The sequence below is a fragment of the Oncorhynchus masou genome, chromosome 10 (assembly GCF_036934945.1).
Source record: "Oncorhynchus masou masou isolate Uvic2021 chromosome 10, UVic_Omas_1.1, whole genome shotgun sequence".
Classification (NCBI taxonomy): Eukaryota; Metazoa; Chordata; class Actinopteri; order Salmoniformes; family Salmonidae; genus Oncorhynchus; species Oncorhynchus masou.
Genome location: NC_088221.1, coordinates 35893299 through 35912826, shown reverse-complemented (window position 1 = coordinate 35912826; position 19528 = coordinate 35893299). Strand labels below are relative to the sequence as shown.

The 19528-nt window shown below is 43.6% G+C and overlaps 1 protein-coding gene across 1 annotated transcript in view; it reads right to left on the bottom strand.

Annotated features, from left to right (window-relative positions):
* Positions 1–19528, bottom strand: part of LOC135547572 (unconventional myosin-Ib-like) — a 146889-nt gene that overhangs the window by 112346 nt on the left and 15015 nt on the right. Inside the window, 2 exon segments of the mRNA XM_064976687.1 lie at positions 9060–9175; positions 15884–16028. Coding sequence (XP_064832759.1) covers positions 9060–9175; positions 15884–16009 — 242 coding nt within the window. The 5' untranslated portion in view covers positions 16010–16028.

The window sequence follows — 19528 nt, the reverse complement described above, 5'->3', positions numbered from 1 at the left end:
GCGAGCGAGCGGGCAGGAGAAGCGAGCGCGAGCTGGAGAAGCGAGAGCGAGCGAGCGAGCTGGAGAAAGCGAGCGAGCTGGAGAAAGCGAGAGCGAGCTGGAGAAAGCGAGAGCGAGCGAGCGAGCTGGAGAAAGCGAGAGCGAGCTGGAGAAAGCGAGAGCGAGCTGGAGAAAGCGAGAGCGAGCTGGAGAAAGCGAGAGCGAGCTGGAGAAAGCGAGAGCGAGCTGGAGAAAGCGAGAGCGAGCTGGAGAAAGCGAGAGCGAGCTGGAGAAAGCGAGAGCGAGCTGGAGAAAGCGAGAGCGAGCTGGAGAAAGCGAGAGCGAGCTGGAGAAAGCGAGAGCGAGCTGGAGAAAGCGAGAGCGAGCTGGAGAAAGCGAGAGCGAGCTGGAGAAAGCGAGAGCGAGCTGGAGAAAGCGAGAGCGAGCTGGAGAAAGCGAGAGCGAGCTGGAGAAAGCGAGAGCGAGCTGGAGAAAGCGAGAGCGAGCTGGAGAAAGCGAGAGCGAGCTGGAGAAAGCGAGAGCGAGCTGGAGAAAGCGAGAGCGAGCTGGAGAAAGCGAGAGCGAGCTGGAGAAAGCGAGAGCGAGCTGGAGAAAGCGGAGCGAGCTGGAGAAAGCGAGCGAGCTGGAGAAAGCGAGAGCGAGCTGGAGAAAGCGGAGAGCGAGCTGGAGAAAGCGAGAGCGAGCTGGAGAAAGCGAGAGCGAGCTGCTGAGAAAGCGGAGAGCGAGCTGGAGAAAGCGAGCGAGCTGGAGAAAGCGAGAGCGAGCTGGAGAAAGCTGGAGAGCGAGCTGCTGGAGAAAGCGAGAGCGAGCTGGAGAAAGCGAGCGAAGCGCGAGCTGGAGAAAGCGAGAGCGAGCTGAGAAAGCTGAGAAAGCTGAGAGCGAGCGAGCGAGCTGGAGAAAGCGAGAGCGAGCTGGAGAAAGCGAGAGCGAGCTGAGCTGAGCGGCGAGAGCGAGCTGGAGAGAGCGAGAGCGAGCTGGAGAGAGCGAGAGCGAGCTGGAGAAAGCGAGAGCGAGCGAGCTGGAGAAAGCGAGCGAGCGAGCGAGCTGGAGAAAGCGAGAGCGAGCGAGCTGGAGAAAGCGAGAGCGAGCGAGCTGGAGAAAGCGAGAGCGAGCGAGCTGGAGAAAGCGAGAGCGAGCGAGCGAGCTGGAGAAAGCGAGAGCGAGCTGGAGAGAGCGAGAGCGAGCTGGAGAAAGCGAGAGCGAGCTGGAGAGCTGGAGAAAGCGAGAGCGAGCGAGCGAGCTGGAGAAAGTGAGAGCGAGAGAGCTGGAGAAAGTGAGAGCGAGAGAGCGGCCCACCCTGGTCATCAGCACCTCACAGCCTGTTGAACCTCAGGCCACACAGCTGGGGACAGCTCCTGTACGTGAAGCTTGAGGAGGCCTGTAGTCTTGACAGTATTTGAATGTTTGGTTTCTTAAAAGTGGATTCTTAAATGTGAATTTTATTATCACTCATTGAGTGCATGTTGTTGCTCGGCCACGAGACACTTGCATTCAGCCTGCATGGTCAATGCAGCACATGCAACGATGTTGAAGAGTACGATGCGGTTTCCACTTTGCTTCTAAATATAAATTCACAAGCTTTCTATAATTACACTATTAGATTGTGTTTCTTACATCTGGCTAGCTAATAAATGTACTGAATCAGCGCAAACGCAGCTATCCAGCCTGATACCAGTGATGGTGTAGGCCTAAATCTACATGTTTGTGCAACACTATCTTCTAAATCAAAAGATTATAGGGTTCCCTAGGAAACACTGACAAATACTTTAGTTCCTTCCCCGTCACAATAACCCCTCCTTGGCATTTTCATTCATTGTCATGTCAAACACGATTGTGTTTGTGCGCACTATTACTGCTATCGAATTAGAATAAATCATTATTTTTCCATGATTCCAATCGTTCACTCACGTGTTTTAATTTAAAATCACAAGTCAAATTGCAAAATTTGGTTAAAAATAAAACCTCTATTTTTTTGGCCCATATCGTGCAGCCCATGTGGCAGTGTGGAAATGATCTCAAATGAGTGGAGGAAATGCAGAATGGTTTTTTTGGTTGAAGTTTATTTAAACAGTATAACACAAATCAAAACAGAGAGCGACCCATTGAAATCACTTAGAATGTATGTGGTGCCACCCTAGGGTTAAACACTACAAAGCCAAATGTAGAACTTGCATTATTCCAAAAACATAAAATACAATAACATGATATTTTGTCCAGCCCTTAAATCAGAATCATTGTAATCATTTAGACAGTACGATCAAACCATGCATTGATGAATTAACTAATGGCTTCTTATCATTCATATAAATCACAACTATAGGCCTACATCAGGATGATGTGCCTAGTGCAAACCATTGGAACACTTAGATACTCTTTTTATTTCACTCTTGACCCTTTCAGGTTTGCATGCAAATAGTGTGTGCATGTGTTATTTAATTTTAATGTAAATACCCAGCATCCTTTTGGGTCACGGTGTAAAGGACAACATGGCTGACCAGAGCTTCATGAGTGGGGACCTTGTTAAGCCAAGTAAATGTTTCTTTCACTTAATCTTGTTGTTTTACTGCATGGTCGCCTTTTGAAAGAACAGGTTGGTGTAGTAAAACAAAGTGTTTTCTAGAGGAGCAGCTCATTCCCTTTGAATCTAACCAGCCAATAACTCTACCACATTGTCCACAAGCTGTAGTAATACATACTGCCTTTCCTGTCGAGCTGATTCAACTCCCCAGTTAGTCATAGCCCACTGTTATCTTCTGTGACTTGTAGATCTGATAATGGTAATCGAGGGAAATGGCTGAAGATTCAAATCAACACCATCCCAAATACTGGCCTAGGTACTCCTGAGCCCGCACTGATCCTAGATCAGCACTCCTACTCGGAAGAATACAGGCCCAGTCCAGCACTAAATATTATGTGCCATTCCTCATCCAGTATCAACAGCAATAGTCCATCTAGAGCCCTCAAACTCAACTTTGGACCTCGATACCAGTTCCACTGCATTGTTTTCATTGTTACCCTGTAATTAAGGACTGATTTAGACCTGGGACACCAGGTGGATGCAATTCATCATCAGGTAGAACAGAAAACCAGCAGGCCCCGGACCTCGTAGGGTCCAGTTGAATACCCCTGGTCTAGAGTATGTTTCTATTACATAAAGTGCCTTTAGAAAGTATTCATACCCCTTGATTTGTTCCACATTTTGTTGTGTTACAGCAGCGTTTCTCAAACTCGGGTCCCAAGTGCCGAGTTTAGGAAACCCTGTGATACAATTTGAATTCAAAATGTATTAAATAGATTCCCCCCTCACACGTTTACACGCAATACCCCATAATGACAAGGTGAAAACATGTTTAGACATTCTTGCAAATGTATTGAGAATTAAATACAGAAATTTAATTTACATTAGTCACACCCCTTTGCTATGACACTCCAAATTAAGCACAGGTGCATCCAATTTCCTTTGATCTACCTTGAGACATCACTACAACTTGGGAGTCCACCTGTGGCCAATTCAATTGTTTGGATATGATTTAAAAATAAACACCGGTCTATATAATGTTCACACAGTTTACAGTGCATATCAGAGCAGAAACAATCATGAAGTCGAAGGAACTGTCCGGAAATCTCTGAGATTTCTGAATCTCTGAGAATTGTGATGAGGCATATATCTGGGGAAGGGTATAAAACAATTTCTAGAGTGTTCTAGAGCTGGCCAGCCAACCAAATGGAGCAATCGGACAAGAAGGACTTTGGTCAGGGAGGTGACCATGAACCCAATGACTAATCTGACAGAACTACAGAGTTCCTTGGCTGAGATGGGATAACCTGCCAGAAGGACAACAGTCTACAGCACTTCACCAACCTGGGCTTTACCAGACAGTGACCAGATGGAAGCCTCTCCTGAGCAAAATTACTTTACCATCAAGACACGCAGGTTGAAATATCAAAACGGACTCTGAACAAACTATATTCATTTAGGGACAGGTCGAAAAGCATTATATATTTAGCTAGCTTTGCTGTTGGTAGCTAATTTGTCCTGGGATATAAACATTAGGTTGTTATTTTACCTATAATGCATAAGGTCTTCTACTCCGACAATTAATCCATGGATAAAATGGTAAACCGAGTTTGTTTCTAGTCATCTCTCCTTCATCAGACTTCTTCTTTGGACTTTATATGGCGGTTGGCAAGCAACTTGAAGGTGCATTACCACCACCAACTGGACTGGAGTGTGGACATCAGTTCAGCTCTCAATCACCCATGTGGGTATATGCTCCTGAAAACCAATGAGGAGATGGGAGAAGCGGGATTTGCATAGAACCAAGATCTACTTTAGCGCCTGGCTACGCAGATGCGCATTAGCAGTGTGGATGCAATGATTGAATAATATGTATATATTTATTTTGAAGAAGGCGGTGTGGTCAGCATGTTAAAGTGGGGCAAAGAATTCCATTCCATTCCAATAGGACAAGGACCCAAACATACAGCCAAAGTATCACTAACATGGTTTCAGAATAAGAATGTGAAAATCCTTGAGTGGCACAGCTAAAGCCCAGACTTGAATCACATTGAAAATCTGTGGAAAGACTTGAAGATTGCTGTTCACCACCGCTCCGTATCTAACTTAAGAGCTTGATAACTTCTACGAGGAAGAATATCCCCAAATCCAGATGTGCAAAACTAATACACCCAAGATGACTCAAAGCTGTAATCGCCGCCAAAGGTGCTTCTACAAAAGTATTAACTCAGGGGTGTGCATATGTAACAGTTTAACTTTAGACCATCCCCTCGCCCATATCCGGGCACGAACCAGGGACCCTCTGCACACATCAAGTCACCCACGAAGCATCGTTACCCATCGCTCCACAAAAGCCGCGGCCCTTGCAGAGCAAGGGGAACCACGACTTCAAGGTCTCAGAGCAAGTGACGTCACCGATTGAAACGCTATTTAGCGCACACCGCCGCTAACTAACTAGCTAGCCGTTTCACATACTTATGTAAATGAGATCTGCATTTATTTATAACATTTACAAACTTGTTTTCACTTTGTCATTATGGGGTATTGTGTGTAGATGGGTGAGATAAACATGTTGTTTTTATCCTTTTAGAACTCAGGCTGTAACAAAATGTGGAATAATTCAAGGGGCATGAATACTTTGAAGACACTGTAGCGCAAAGTTATAAAGAAAGATAACTCAAGCCTCCTTGCCTGTAGTGATGCATGTCTGCTCTGTATACCAGCTTGGCTAAGGCAAAGACACGTTAATGTTCTATTCAAATGCTTTCCCTACCAAACATTAACATCTACCTTAGGGAATTGATGTTCACTTCATTAAAAACAAGCCTGTTGATCACATACATCTTTCTTTGACTGCATAACGGTCTTTCTATAAACTAGGGTAGCAGTGTGGATTTCCTACAGATGTTCATACTGCAAGTCATTGATAATAAAGGTGAAGCCAACTTGTGTATTATCAATACCTTAAAAATCATTCAGGGTGGGTGGCAAGTGTCATACAGAATCTGAAAAACAGATGCATATAGTGACCGACTTCTCCAGCTATTTTCAATCCTGACTATGGCATTTCCTCAGTTTTCAGTCGTTGTGAAATGGAGTGACCGACAAGTTTGACGTGTGGCAGTGGTCTGGACTCGGTGGTCTCATGTTACACAGAGCAGGTGGTTAGTCAACAAAACAAAGACGGAATGACCGGTCCAGATGGTCTGACAGGGACAGGAGGATTAAGATCAATGTATGAAGCGTTTGGTTTGGGCCATGACAGACAGCCACTTCTGAACCATTCAGAGAAACCGCCCCATTATAGAGGGATTCATCCGTTAGGCTGAAACCGAACTAGTGGCTGTTCCCTAAATGGCACCGAACTCCCTACATAGTTCACTACTTTTGATCAGAGCCTCTGGTCAAAAGTAGTGCATTATATGTATGGAATAGGGTGCCATTTGGGACACATACTAGGAGAACAATGGTTTGTATCTATGTTGAGCTATACCCCATCTATTCCTCTTAGCTCAATAGTTTAGCATCCGGTTAGATGTGTGTTTACAGCCACGGACTTTTCCTGCCATGTTATAACTCTGGACTTCGAACATGCCTACAAACTAAGTCTGACTAGCAAGTGATGAGAAACATTAAGCACCGTCAGGACAACCTTAACCATTTTAGCCTAGAATGGCATCTTTCTAACTAACATGTCCGAGAACATTGAAGAGATCTGAAAACATGCTGAGTACTACAACCTTGAATGCAGACTGAAATGTACTGAAGAAAGAATCAGACATGGAATTGGCAGATATTGATTGAGTAAGGGGAACTTCATACATGTACAGTATAATGACAGAAAATACTTTAAACTGAAGATCAATGTATGCTGCAACAGGTTGTGTGTGTACCCGCAAAACACCAGTCTCAACATCAACAGTGAAGAGGCAACTCCAGGATGCTGGTCTTGTAGGCAGAGTTGCAAAGAAAAAGCCATATCTCAGAATGGTCAATAAAAATAGATTCAAATGGGCAAAAGAACACCGACACTGGACAGAGGAAGGCCTAGAAGGACAGCATCCCGGAGTCGCTTCTTCACTGTTGACGTTGAGACTGGTGTTTTACGGGTACTATTTAATGAAGCTTCCAGTTGAGGACTTGTGAGGAGTCTGTTTCTCAAACTAGACACTAATGTACTTGTCCTCTTGCTCAGTTGTGCACCGGGGCCTCCCCACTTTGTATATTTTGTGAACGGAGTAGTACACAGCGTTGTATGAGATCTTTAGTTTCTTGGCAATTTCTCGCATGGACAAGCCTTAATTTCTCAGAACAAGAATAGACTGACGAGTTTCAAAAGAAAGCTCTTTGTTTCTGGCCATTTTGAGCCTGTAATAGAACTCACTAAAATAATAGCAAAACGGTTTTCTAATGATCAATTAACCTTAAAATGATAAACTTGGATTAGCTAACACAATGTGCCATTGGATCACTCCCGTGTTTTTGCGATACGGGGCAGCATTTTCACTTTTGGATGAATAGCATGCCCTGAGTGAACTGCCTCCTACTCTGTCTCAGATGCTAATATATGCATATTATTATTAGTAGTATTAGATAGAAAACACTCTAAAAACTGTTTGAATGATGTCTGTGTGTAACAGAACTCATATGGCATGCGAAAACCTGAGAGAAAACCAACCAGGAAGTGGGATATCTGAGGTTCGTAGTTTTTCAAACCTTGACCTACCAAATACACAGTGGGATATGGATGAAGTTGCACTTCCCACGGCCTCCACTAGATGTCAACCGACTTTAGGAACTGGTTTGAGGATTCTACTATAAAGGAGGGGCTCATGAGACCTGTTTGAGTCAGTGGTCTGGCAGAGTGTCTCAGGCTCGTGACGCACGCTCCCAACAGAATTACCTCTCGTTCCAGTGCTTTTCTTCACACATAGGAATTCTCCAGGTGGAACATTATTGATGTTTCATGTTAAAAACATCCTAAAGACTGATTCCATACATCGTTTGACATGTTTCTAAAGGACTGTAATGGAACTTTTCGAGTTTGTCTGGATGAAGTGCCTGCGCCACATGAAGATGGATTACTGGGCTGAACACGCTAACAACAAGTGGCTATTTGGACATAAAATGGACTTTATTGAACAAATCAGCCATTCATTGTCGAACTGGGATTCCTGGGAGTGCCTTCTGATGAAGATCATCAAAGGTAAGTGAATATTTATGGTGTTATTTCTACCTTCTGTTGACTCCAAAATGGCAGATATTTCTCCAGCTGGATTGGGCTCTGAGTGCCGTTCTCAAATTATGCTTTTTCCGTAAAGTTTTTTTGAAATCCGATACAGCGGTTGCATTAAGGAGAAGTTTATCTTTAATTCTGTGAATAACAGTTGTATCTTTTATCAATGTTTATTATGAGTATTTCTGTAAAATCACCAAATGTTTTGGAATCAAAACATTACTGCACGTAACGCGCCAATGTAAACAGATTTTTGGATATAAATATGCACATTATCGAACAAAACACACGTATTGTGTTTCATGATGTCCTATGAGTGTCATCTGATGAATACTGTATTTGCTAACTGGAGCACTTCTTTTAAACAAGACTGATGACGCTGGTGGAAGAGAAACTGCAGGCAAGAGAAAGACCGTCAACAGAACAGCTATAGGGTCTGGAGACAGAGTGGAAAACATCCAGTAAGGAGCTTACCAAAAAGCAAACAGCTGGACACATCTGCGGTCACAGAGTTACGGCATTTGGAGAGAAAGAAGAGAAAAAGGGGGTTCTGGAAGAGTAGCAGGCTCTTTGGAGTGTAAGTGCTTGTGTAAATAAAATACCCTTTCCTTTGTTTGTCTGTGAGAAGCGGTCATTTCTGGGACAGCTAAAGGGCCTCTCTCTCGCCAGCCCTCTCCCTTGGACAGCCAAAGAGTATCTGCTGCAGCCCAGGGAGACAGCAGGCAGGCAAGCTAATTGACAAATGCGGTCCATTGTTTTACTGTGGCTGAGTAGCAGGGCCTATGGGCTGGTTCTGGCACCGCTGTGGAGGGACAGACAGCCACCCGCTGGAGTGTGGCACAACACGGGGTCTGAGGCGCAGCCCCCCACTAACCAACTGCCTGTATGCCAAAACAAGGGCTAGTGTGTAGGTCAGCAGCACAGCATGTCCTCCATCTCATTACTGGTTCATTTGGTTGAACTGTAGTTGTTCAACCATACTGGTCCATGGAAATCACAAAGGGAACAGTAAACTGAACTCAGAGGCAAAACCAAAACCTCTCCACCAACCTACTGTCCGACATGTGGATTGTTTTTGTTGGGCTCAAATATTTCTGATGGTGTGCACCAAACAATGCTGTTCACTTGTGTGTTTGACATTTTGCCTGAAACATCAAGTCTTTATAAAACAGGGGGTCTTTGTTGCTTGTGGCCTCAACTTTGACAAAAAGATGCAACCTACACAACAACATGCCAGCAGTGGGGTGGAGGTAGACGGCTCTTAACAAAGACCGGGTGGAAGAAGGACTTAGGCCAGGGACTCACATGTGTGGGCTGAGCTCGTAGAAGTTCCTGTTGCGATACTCCTCCACCTTCTCTGGTGTGAAGATAGGCAGAGACCTGTAGGGGTTCATGGAGATCACCACACTGCCGATGTATGTCTGCAGAGAGAGAAAACAAGACATCAGGGTATGGATATGCAGGAAGTAGTAGTGTTAACACATTTGTGACAATAGAGATCACCACAACCCCTGTGTTTCTGGGGGTTGAGACAAGGGGGAGAAACACGAGAGGGAAAGATGAGAGAGAGAGACGAGAGGAACTTCAGAAGGTGATGTGACCGTAAAGTGTAAGAGTGAAAAAGAACAAGAGTTGATTGCTCTCAGGGTGTTTAGCTAGATGCCTCAAGTGGTGTAGGAGATCAGAGAGTAGTGTTCAGAGAGGTTGAATCTCAGGTAGGGCATACTGCTGTGTTGTCTGAAAGTGATAACATGCCCAGATCTGCTCTCAGGGAAGCACTGAGGTGAAAGGAGTTTCATTTCTGCCTCCCTCAGCTCTTCCCAGCTGGGAATTCCATCATGTTGCGTTTAATTAGGCATGCTGAAACCAGAGTGGAGGAAGCACAGAGACAAGAGACATAAAAGCTAAGGAAATATGTGTGGAATCCTGGGATGCGGTGGTAGGAGAACGACGCTTTGAGCAGTAGATGGACAACAAAGGTTAAGTTGCCACAGAGGTGTCTGGTAGATGGAGGAATGTAGGGTCAGAGGGTGGTGGGGGAAATGACTAATATATATATATATATATGGACAAAGCAATCGGTCATGACACTATTCATTCCTATGTGTAGACTCAACAGCGCATTGAAACCATATGAAGTCTGTTAAGATGGTGTCTCATGGAGACATAACATAGCAGTTACCTACTCCAGGAAGTGACTTTGCAGGCTAGGTAAGCGCTGACCCCTCATTGAGTATCTCAAGTTGAAGGCCGACCAGGGTACTGCAGGATGCTATTCGCAACTTAATTATCCTTAACTTTTTGTGTGATTTTAAAATAAAATCAGTTCAAGAACATTCGTCAAATCAAATTCTTGGTCACATGAACAGAATACAACAGGTGTTGACTTGATCGTGAAACACTTACTTACGAGCCCATTCCCAACAATGCAGAGTTAAGAAAAATAATTTGCTAAAAAACAAAAAAAACAATAACAAGGCTATTACAAGAAATGATTGGTACTGTGATTCCGTTTTATTTCCATGAAGATGGCAATTTTTCCATTCACTATAATGGGGGATCCTGTTTTCTGCTAACAACGCCTGTAGTACTGTGGTCGGTCTTGACCTTCCGTGGCTTCAAGGACAGGGGGCAGTCGTTCTGAGACTTCTTCACCAATAGTGATGGCTGATATCAGGCACTGAATTAAAGGAATTGGAACTAAGATTTAGTCGGAAGGAAAAATTGGTAAGCCTGGCAACATTAGCATACCCGGCGCAATCTCTTGTGCTGTGTTTACATGGTTTGAGGTAGATGGCATACCGGATGTCATCGCTTTCAAAGAGAGAACAACGGTAAATGCCGTCGAGGCTGGTGGTGAATGCCGTCAGTCGCCACGGTAGACAGAACTTGCTGCCAGAGTTCAAATATTTAAACTTTTGCCATTGCATTGTTTTCTACCGGATGTTGGATTTGCACCGTTTGTTAAGTGAAATCACCATAGCAACATACCATCGTGCTGGATTGCTTTGGTCGTTACAGTCTTTCTTGCTTTGTTGTCCTTGCCGACTGGCATGAAGGTTTTTGCTTCCCTGGTCTAAATACAGCATTAGAGCATTCTCTACGTACAGTAAATCTTATTTCCTTTCAATTCCCATTCAGAAAAACAAACTTATGCACTTTGCAATTACTGCTCAGAGAATGTTAAGAATGATACATAACTACTTCATATTTGACATTTTCTGAGCTCCATGTCTTACTGCAGTGTGTGGGTGACAAAGGTTAGTGCTTTCTGAAAGAGCACCACATAATCATCAGGCAAACTGAAAACATTACATTGACCACACTGCAATCTCAGTTGGTTCTAAACAACTCCTGGTCCTCTTCCCTTCTCTGTTATAATGGAAGTTAAACAACACAATCAGAAGAGCCAGAGCTTCTCCATGTCAGACCACATCCTACAAGCCAAAAAGTACATGGGAGGCATAATCAACTTCGTGGAGAAACCGAGACGAGGACAGACAAAGACAAATGGAGCGTGCAAAATAAAAACACTACGGTCGCTGTTTGATGGCCATCAGATGTGTACAGAGCCGTTAAGGCAATGATAAGGAGGCAGCCAAAGGCCTTTTTAGTCTCAACAGGACGATCTCTGGCCATTGATCTTATTAACTGAAAGCCAGAGTCAAAGTATGACCAACAATACTAGTAATCAGATGATGATGAATACGACTGTTAGCCCCATACAAGAGTGTGCAGTGGTGATCTCCCGCCTCCCATACAAAACAAAGGGGCAGTTTCAAAGCTAGCTCTTTCAAGTTCAGGATAAAATTTAGGCAGTGATGAGTTAATTACAGAAACAATTAAAGTCTCCTTGTAGAACTTGGGAATTACAAGTTCAAAGAGGAAAATAAAATACTATCCCGTTCCAAGCTAAGCATCATAATCCAGACAGTCTAACAGTCTAATTAGATCTAATATATAACAAGGCAAGACCTTTTCAAGGGAATGTGTGTAGTCAGAGGAAATGTCATGCCTAAATTTACATTAAAAAAAATGTGTCTGTTTGGCTTGGCTCATCCAAACAGACGGATGACATCAGAAGGGATCATGGGCAAAATCAGGCTTGAAATGGTTAAAAATGTGATATTTCCTGCAGTAATGAGATACTTCCATCTAAATCCCAGGAACACAAATCCAAGGAGGGGATGTTGTGGGCAGTGTCATGTGGCACTAGGGGTTGGCATGACAACTGGTAAGGGATGAAAAAAACAAGCAAGAAAGAAAATTGACAGCATAATAAGAAGGGACACTGACCTGACGGGCCAGCTAGGGATTAGTAGCTAAATGTAGGCTGCAGCCGGCCAGCCAGCCAGGCAGGTTAAACCACTCCTGGCTAGGCCACTAGTTGAGGGGGAAGGCCCCACCCAAATGTTATTATTACAGACTAAGACCAACCATATGCTTTAGGCCCACCTCTATGTTTCTGACTGACCACTCTGTATGTTTCCACTCCGTACTCAGCTGTTGCATTGCTGAAAATAACTTGGCGAATTAAGCTTGTTGTGCATATGGAACATTTCTGGGATATATTATTTAGACTCGTGAAATGTGGGACCAACACTTGACATGTTGCGTTAAGATTTTTGTTCAGTGCAGTTTGACATCTCGTTTGTTGAGAGTCAATACAACACATTCTGAATTTACAGCTTGTGACAGAGAAATTTGAGTACAGCTATGATGTCAAACACATATCCCCACAGGAAGCTGTATGGGAAGCCGAGGGAGCCTGCCAATCACAGCTCAGTATGGTGACGACATTCTCTGGGCTCTGGCTTGGCTCTGTCCTAGTCAGTAGCGGAGAGAACCAGAGCAATAATCATAGAGGCTGAGGTCTGGATACGCTGACCCACAGAGATGCAGTGTTCCTGGGACCAGAGCCCTGAGCCCTCATCCAGCCTCTCTATTCCAGACACGGGTTCAAATATACAATTTGAAATCATCATCAACATGTCTTTGCTTGATTGATCTTACAAGACCAATAGAATTAGTCCTAAAACTGCAAACCCTGACAATTTGGCAGTCCAGGCAGGCAGGAGCAAAAGCTCAAAGTATTTGAAACATTTCAGATAGTATTTGAACCCAGGTCTGCTCCAATCATTCACTCCCCCATCAAGTGAAGCAGCCACAGAGCCAGCTCTCCAGAGTCCTCCCTGGAGCTTTGGATGTTCTGCCTCATTTGAGACATCTACATTCTTCAGTGATGTGATTTATTGATTGGTAAACTCAGGATTCTGTGGTGAGGTTTCTGTATCTGTGCCACTGTTTAAGGACTAAAATTAATAGGTAGCAGTGAGTTTAGGAACAATGAATTATGTATCTGCAGAAGTAGACGGCTTGTCTGTTTGTCTAGGCTAAATGTAAGCATACACTTTTAGTGAAATTGAGGGAACAAAGATAAAGCTGAACCACAGCATTGAGACTAACTGGGTTTTGTCCCAGCAGCCTCTGTCAAATACATTTGAATATTTGCATGCATTCAAGCATCACGTACATTTAACACACACACACAAACACACAGTCCCAGTGGGTCAGAAGTTTACATACGTTTGATTAGTATTTGGTAGCATTGCCTTTAAATTGTTTAACTTGGGTCAAATGTTTCAGGTAGCCTTCCACAGGCTTCCCACAATAAGTTGGGTGAATTTTGGCCCATTCCTCCTGACAGTGCTGGTGTAACTGAGTCAGGTTAGTAGGCCTCCTTGCTCACACACGCTTTGAGTTCTGCCCACATATTTTCTATAGGATTGAGGTCAAAGCTTGTGATGGCCACTCCAATACCTTGACTTTGTTGTCCTTAAGCAATTTTGCCACAACTTTGGAAGTATGCTTGGGGCCATTGTCCATTTGAAAGACCCGTTTGCAACCAAGCTTTAACTTCCTGATTGATGTCTTGAGATGTTGCTTCAAAATATCTATATAATTTCCCTACCTCATGCCATCTATTTTGTGAAGTGCACCAGTCCCTCCCGCAATAAAGCACCCCCACAACATGATGCTGCCACCCCCAGTTAACGTAGTGTATGTAAACTTCTGACCAACTGGAATTGGGACACAGTGAAATAATCTGTCTAAACAAGTGTTGGGAAAATTACTTGTGTCATGAACAAAGTAGATGTCCTAACAGACTTGCCAAAACTATAGTTTGTTAACAAGAAATTTGTGGAGTGGTTGAAAAACGAGTTTTAATGACTCCAACCTAAGTGTATGTAAACTCCGACTTCCACTGTACATACTCATTCAAGGATTTTTCTATATTTTTTACTATTATCTACATTGTAGAATAATAGTGAAGATATCAAACTATGAAATAACACATATGGAATCAGGTAGTAACCAGAAAACCAAAAATGGTGTCAAAAAAAACTAAATATATTTTATATTCCTCAAAGTAGCCACCCTTTGCCTCGATGACAGCTTTGCACACTCTTGGCATGCTCTCAACCAGCTTCATGAGGCAGTCACCTAGAATGCATTTCAATTAACAGGTGTGCCTTGTTAAAAGTTCATTTGGAATTAACTAATGGAATTTCTTTCCTTAATGTGTTTGAGCAAACCAGTTGTGTTGTGACAAGGTAGGGGTGTTGTACAGAAGAGAGCCCTATTTGGAAAAAGATTAAGTCCATATTATGGCAAGAACAGCTCAAATAAGCAAAGAGAAATGACAAACCAGTCAGTCAGTCAGGAACATTAAGAACTTTGAAAGTTTCTTCAAGTGCAATCGCAAAAACCATCAAGCACTATGATGAAACTAGCGCTCATGAGGACCTCCACAGGAAAGGAAGACCCACAGTTACCTCTGCTGCAGAGGATAAGTTTATTAGAGTTACTAGCCTCAGAAATTGCAGCCCAAATAAATGCTTCAGAGTTCAAGTAAGACATCTCAAAAATCAACTGTTCTGAGGAGACTGTGGGAATCCGGCCTTCATGATTGAATTGCTGCAAAAGAGAACTCCTACCACAGGACACCAATAAGAAAAAGAGACTTGCTTGGGCGCAAGCAATGGACATTAGACCGGTGGAAATCTGTTCTTTGGTCTGATATGTGATGGTGCTTTGCTGGTGACACTGTCAGTGATTTATTTAGAATACAAGACACACTTAAGCAGCATGGTTACCCTGTCATTCTGCAGAGATAAACCATCCCAACTGGTTTGAGCTTAGTGGGACTATCATTTGTTTTTCAACAGGACAATGACCCAACACGCTTCCAGGCTGTGTACAGCTTCTACCCCCAAGCCACAAGACTCCTGAGCAGCTAATCAAATTGCTAACCAGACTATTTGCATTGCTGTCCCCCCCCTCACACACATGCTCCTGCTACTCTTTGTTATTATCTATGCATAGTCACTTTAATAACTCTACCTACACATACTACCTCAACACTGGTGCCCCCGCACATTGACTGTGCTGGTACACCCCGCTATTTACTGCTGCTTTTTAATTACTTGTTATTCTTTTAAAAATATTTTTCTTTAAACTATTGTTGGTTAAGAGCTTGTAAGTAAGCATTTCACTGTCAGGTGAAACCTGTTGTATTCAGCGCATGTGACAAATCAATTAAATTGTAAGGGCTATTTGACCAAGAAGGAGAGTGATGGAGTGCTGCATCAGATGACCTGACCTCCACAATCAGCCAACCTCAACCCAACTGAGATGGTTTGGGATGAGATGGACCGCAGAGTGAAGGTTAAAGCAGCCAACAAGTGCTCAGCACATGTGGGAACTCCTTCAAGATTGTTTGAAAAGCATTCCAGGTGAAGCTGGTTGAGAGAAAGCCAAGGGTGTGCAAAGCTGTCATTAAGACAAAGGGTAGCTACTTTGAAGATTCTAAAATATATTTTTGATTTGTTTAACATTTTTTGGTTACTACATGATTCCATATTTTAGTTCATAGTTTTGATGTCTTCACTATTATTCTACAATGTAGAAAATAGTCAAAAGAAAAGAATACCTTGAATGAGTAGGCGTGTCCAAACTTTTGGCTGGTACAGTATGTACTATACGTACGCATGTATGTACAAAACCGGGTCAATTATACAGTATATATGTGTTAGAACAATTTTATAACTTGATGAGGGAGAACTTACGTAGATCTCATTGTGGTCGAAGCGTTTCCTCAGGTTCTCGATGAAGGAGTCTTCGTTGAGGGGTTCTAGCAGGACCATGTCCCCCACTCCTATCATGTCGTCTAGGAGTGACGTCTTCACCTCCATTTTGGAATCAGCAATCCCCCTGTAGAGAAAATTAACAAATTGAATACATTATACATAGTTGAAACAAGATAACTTGGATGTGGCTACAATATTGGTAGCAAAAGTATGTAGTTGCTTCAGATGACATCATCTGGCAGTCAATGCATAACTCTAGAACTTCAGTCATTATTGTTTAGGTCAACACATTACTCTTTAGACAAAGTATGATTAGGCACTCATCCTAGTGCAATGGCAATCTAATGTGGAATGGTGATATACAGGAGGGCTTGTTTGGCAGTCCACCACCTTGTCGAAGTTTAGCCTCCCATGTCCATAGTCCACTTCTAGTAGTCCAGCTGTGGTCTGTCTGGATCATTCGTGTCAAGGACTATCCGTCAGTGCCCCTTCCGACCCAACCCCCACCCACCCATCGCACTCCAGAACAGATAACGTGCTACCTGCTGATCCAATTTCTGTAATCCCCTCACATTAACTTGCCTCATCCATGTCCATCATGGTATTTGACATCCACAAATGGCAGTCTTAGACTGCTCTACATAGTGTGAAATGCATGCCTACAGAACAGTGCTGGTTTCCCCAGAATGATGGCAGCAACTCTGTGCCGTACAGTGTGATGCAGATAAAAAAATAAATGTTCACAGCTTGTTTACAGTTAGTGTGATAACTATGCTAATATTACAAGTGTCACCTTTGGAAAAACAAGCCCAACCAACCTAGAATCCCATGTTTGTGCATCGTGGTAGGTTGTTACTGCTGATCTAAAGGACTGGGTGAGAAACAGGAGAACTGTAGACAATAAATGGGCATGTCGCTTCAGCCCTGCCCCTCTATTACAACAATGCACAGAGTTTGGGGTACAACAAATCCCCGATATAAAGGCCTTGAATGTGGCCCTAGGCCTCTATCGTCAGCCCAAAAGTGCAAGGATTAGTGTCCACCGGGGACAGGGAAAGAGACCGAAAAACTGCCACCCCCAGCAGTGTCTTTGTCTCCTGATCTCTACCCTGCTTTCTAAATATTATCCAGAGGTTTATCTGGATCAAAAAGGGGCTTAGATGGTGGGCGTGGCATGGCAATGAGTGAGGTTGGCCATCAGCACGGCTACATTTTAGATAATTTGAGGCTCCCCATCTTGGCACTTTTGCCATGCATTCGAAAGAATTTTGCCGTTTTGAAGCTAGTTTCCTACAATTCTATGCATTTTCCATGGATGTGTTCTTTTGCTTAAACATATAATTAAAATTGTTAAATTCATTGTTTTCAAAATTCAACTCAACCCGACTGTCTTGCGTATATTTTGGTTCCCAAAGATTATATTATTAAACGTATTAGGTCCATTATGGTTTCTACATGCTTTAGATCTGGTTTTAGTCATTTAAAAGTTCACTTAGTTTTTCCATCCCCTCAAACACAAACGACCAAAAGTATGTGGACAGCTGCTTGTCAAACATCCCATTCCAAAATCATGTGCATTAATAGGGAGCCTCCACATTGTTAAGTTGAAAACAGGAAAGGGCCTTCCCAAACTGTTGCCACAAAATTGGAAGCGCAGAATAATCTAGAATTTCTTTGTAGGCTGTCGCATTAACATCTCCCTTCACTGGAACTATGGCACCTAGCCAAACAATGAAAAACAGCCCCACACCATTATTCCTCCTCCAGCAAACTTTACAGTTGGCACTATACATTGGGTTAGGTAGCATTTTCCTGGCATCCGCCAAACCCAGATGATTCGCCCGTTGAACTGCCAGACGGTGAAGCGTGATTCATCACTCCAGAGAACGTGTTGCCACAGAGTCCAATGGCGGTGACCTTTACACCACTCCTGCCGAGGCTTGGCATTACGCATGGCGATTTTAGACTTGTGTGCAGCTGCTCAGCCACAGAAACCCATTTCATGAAGCTGCCGATGAACCGTTCTTGTGCCGACGTTGCTTCCATAGGCAGTTTGGAACTTGGAAGTGAGTGTTATAACCGAGGACAGACAATTTTTACACGCTTCAGCACTTGGCGGTCCTGTTCTGTGAGCTTGTGTGGCCTACCAATACGCGGCTGAGCCATTGTTGACCCTAGACATTTCCACCTCACAATAACAGCATTTACAGTTGACCAGGGCAGCTCTACCATGGCAGAAATTTGACGAACTGACTTGTAGGAAAGATGGCATATCACGGTGTCATGTTGAAAGTCACCGAGTGCCGCAGTGAAACCATTCTGCCAATGTTTGTCTATGGAGATTGCATGGCTGTGTGCTCGATTCTACACACACACACACACACACACACACACACACACACGTCAGCAACAGGTGTGGCTGGAATAGCCGAATCCACTAATTTGAAGGAGTGTCTCGTGTGTGTGTATGTGTGTGTGTGTGTAAAAGAAAGGAAGTTGAACTGCACTCTCCAGGTTGTGTGGCTCAGAGGTCATTTCAACCATTTGAACCCAAGTCTGGACTTTACATTCAGATTTTGTCAGTGTATCCCATATTGCACCCTACTCCCTATAGTGCACTATTTTTGACCAGAGCACTCTGGTAAAAAGTAGCACGCTATATAGAGGATAGGGTGCCATTTGGAACACAACCTCAGTTTGAGGAGCAAACCCAACCCTGCCTCTCTCAAGCAAAGCAGATGTCCATGGCCCACTCACAAGTCAAGTGCGAGGTCCGTTCTTCGATTACATAATTCAGAGGAATCTCTCAAGTCCACTGTGTCGAGTCCACCGACTCGAAGGATTTCAACATACATCAAGGGATCAGCCAATGAAACGGGCCCAAACCAAACCTCCGCTGAACAAACATCTCGCAGAGTTTATTTTGAGCTGGCTATGTTTAGAACTGTTTGTTATTGGCTGATCAAGAGCTCCTCTGGAGACCTCAGGCCTTCAGGTCCCACAGAGACAGCAGTTTTAATTTAGGCTGCCTTTCCTGTCCAGGGCCCATATTCATAAAACAGAGTAGGAGTATTGATCTAGGATTAGGTCCACCCCTCTAACTCATTAATTAGGACTTTAAAGGCAAAACTGATCCGAGAGCATCACCATTACATTAAAATGCTATTAAGAAAAAAGGCCCGAAACTAAGTCAGCAAGTGCTTGTAATGCAAACACATGAGGCTTAATTCATAGTAACCTGTAAAGATTTCTGCAAAAACGACATAATCCAATATCTGTGGGAAAAAAATCTGACTGCTTTGTTGGGAAAAACAATTCCAGCTTGGGATGCAAGATATCGGCCGAAAGGAGCTAAATGACAACGTCGGTATCAGCCCAACGTCAAGGTTTAACGCCAATGTTAAAAACAGACGTCAACGCTGCCGCGCATACCTATATAACATGACATAATGACACCACGTAAAAATTTGCGCTACACATGCAACACAGCATTCCTAACCTAGCCTACAATGTCTGCTGTGTGGATCGAGCAGTCAACAAGTCGAGCAGTCATTTGAAAAATTAAGAACATTTCAGCGAGACAACTCAAAGGCGAAATTCATTAAAGCAAAATTAATGGAATTC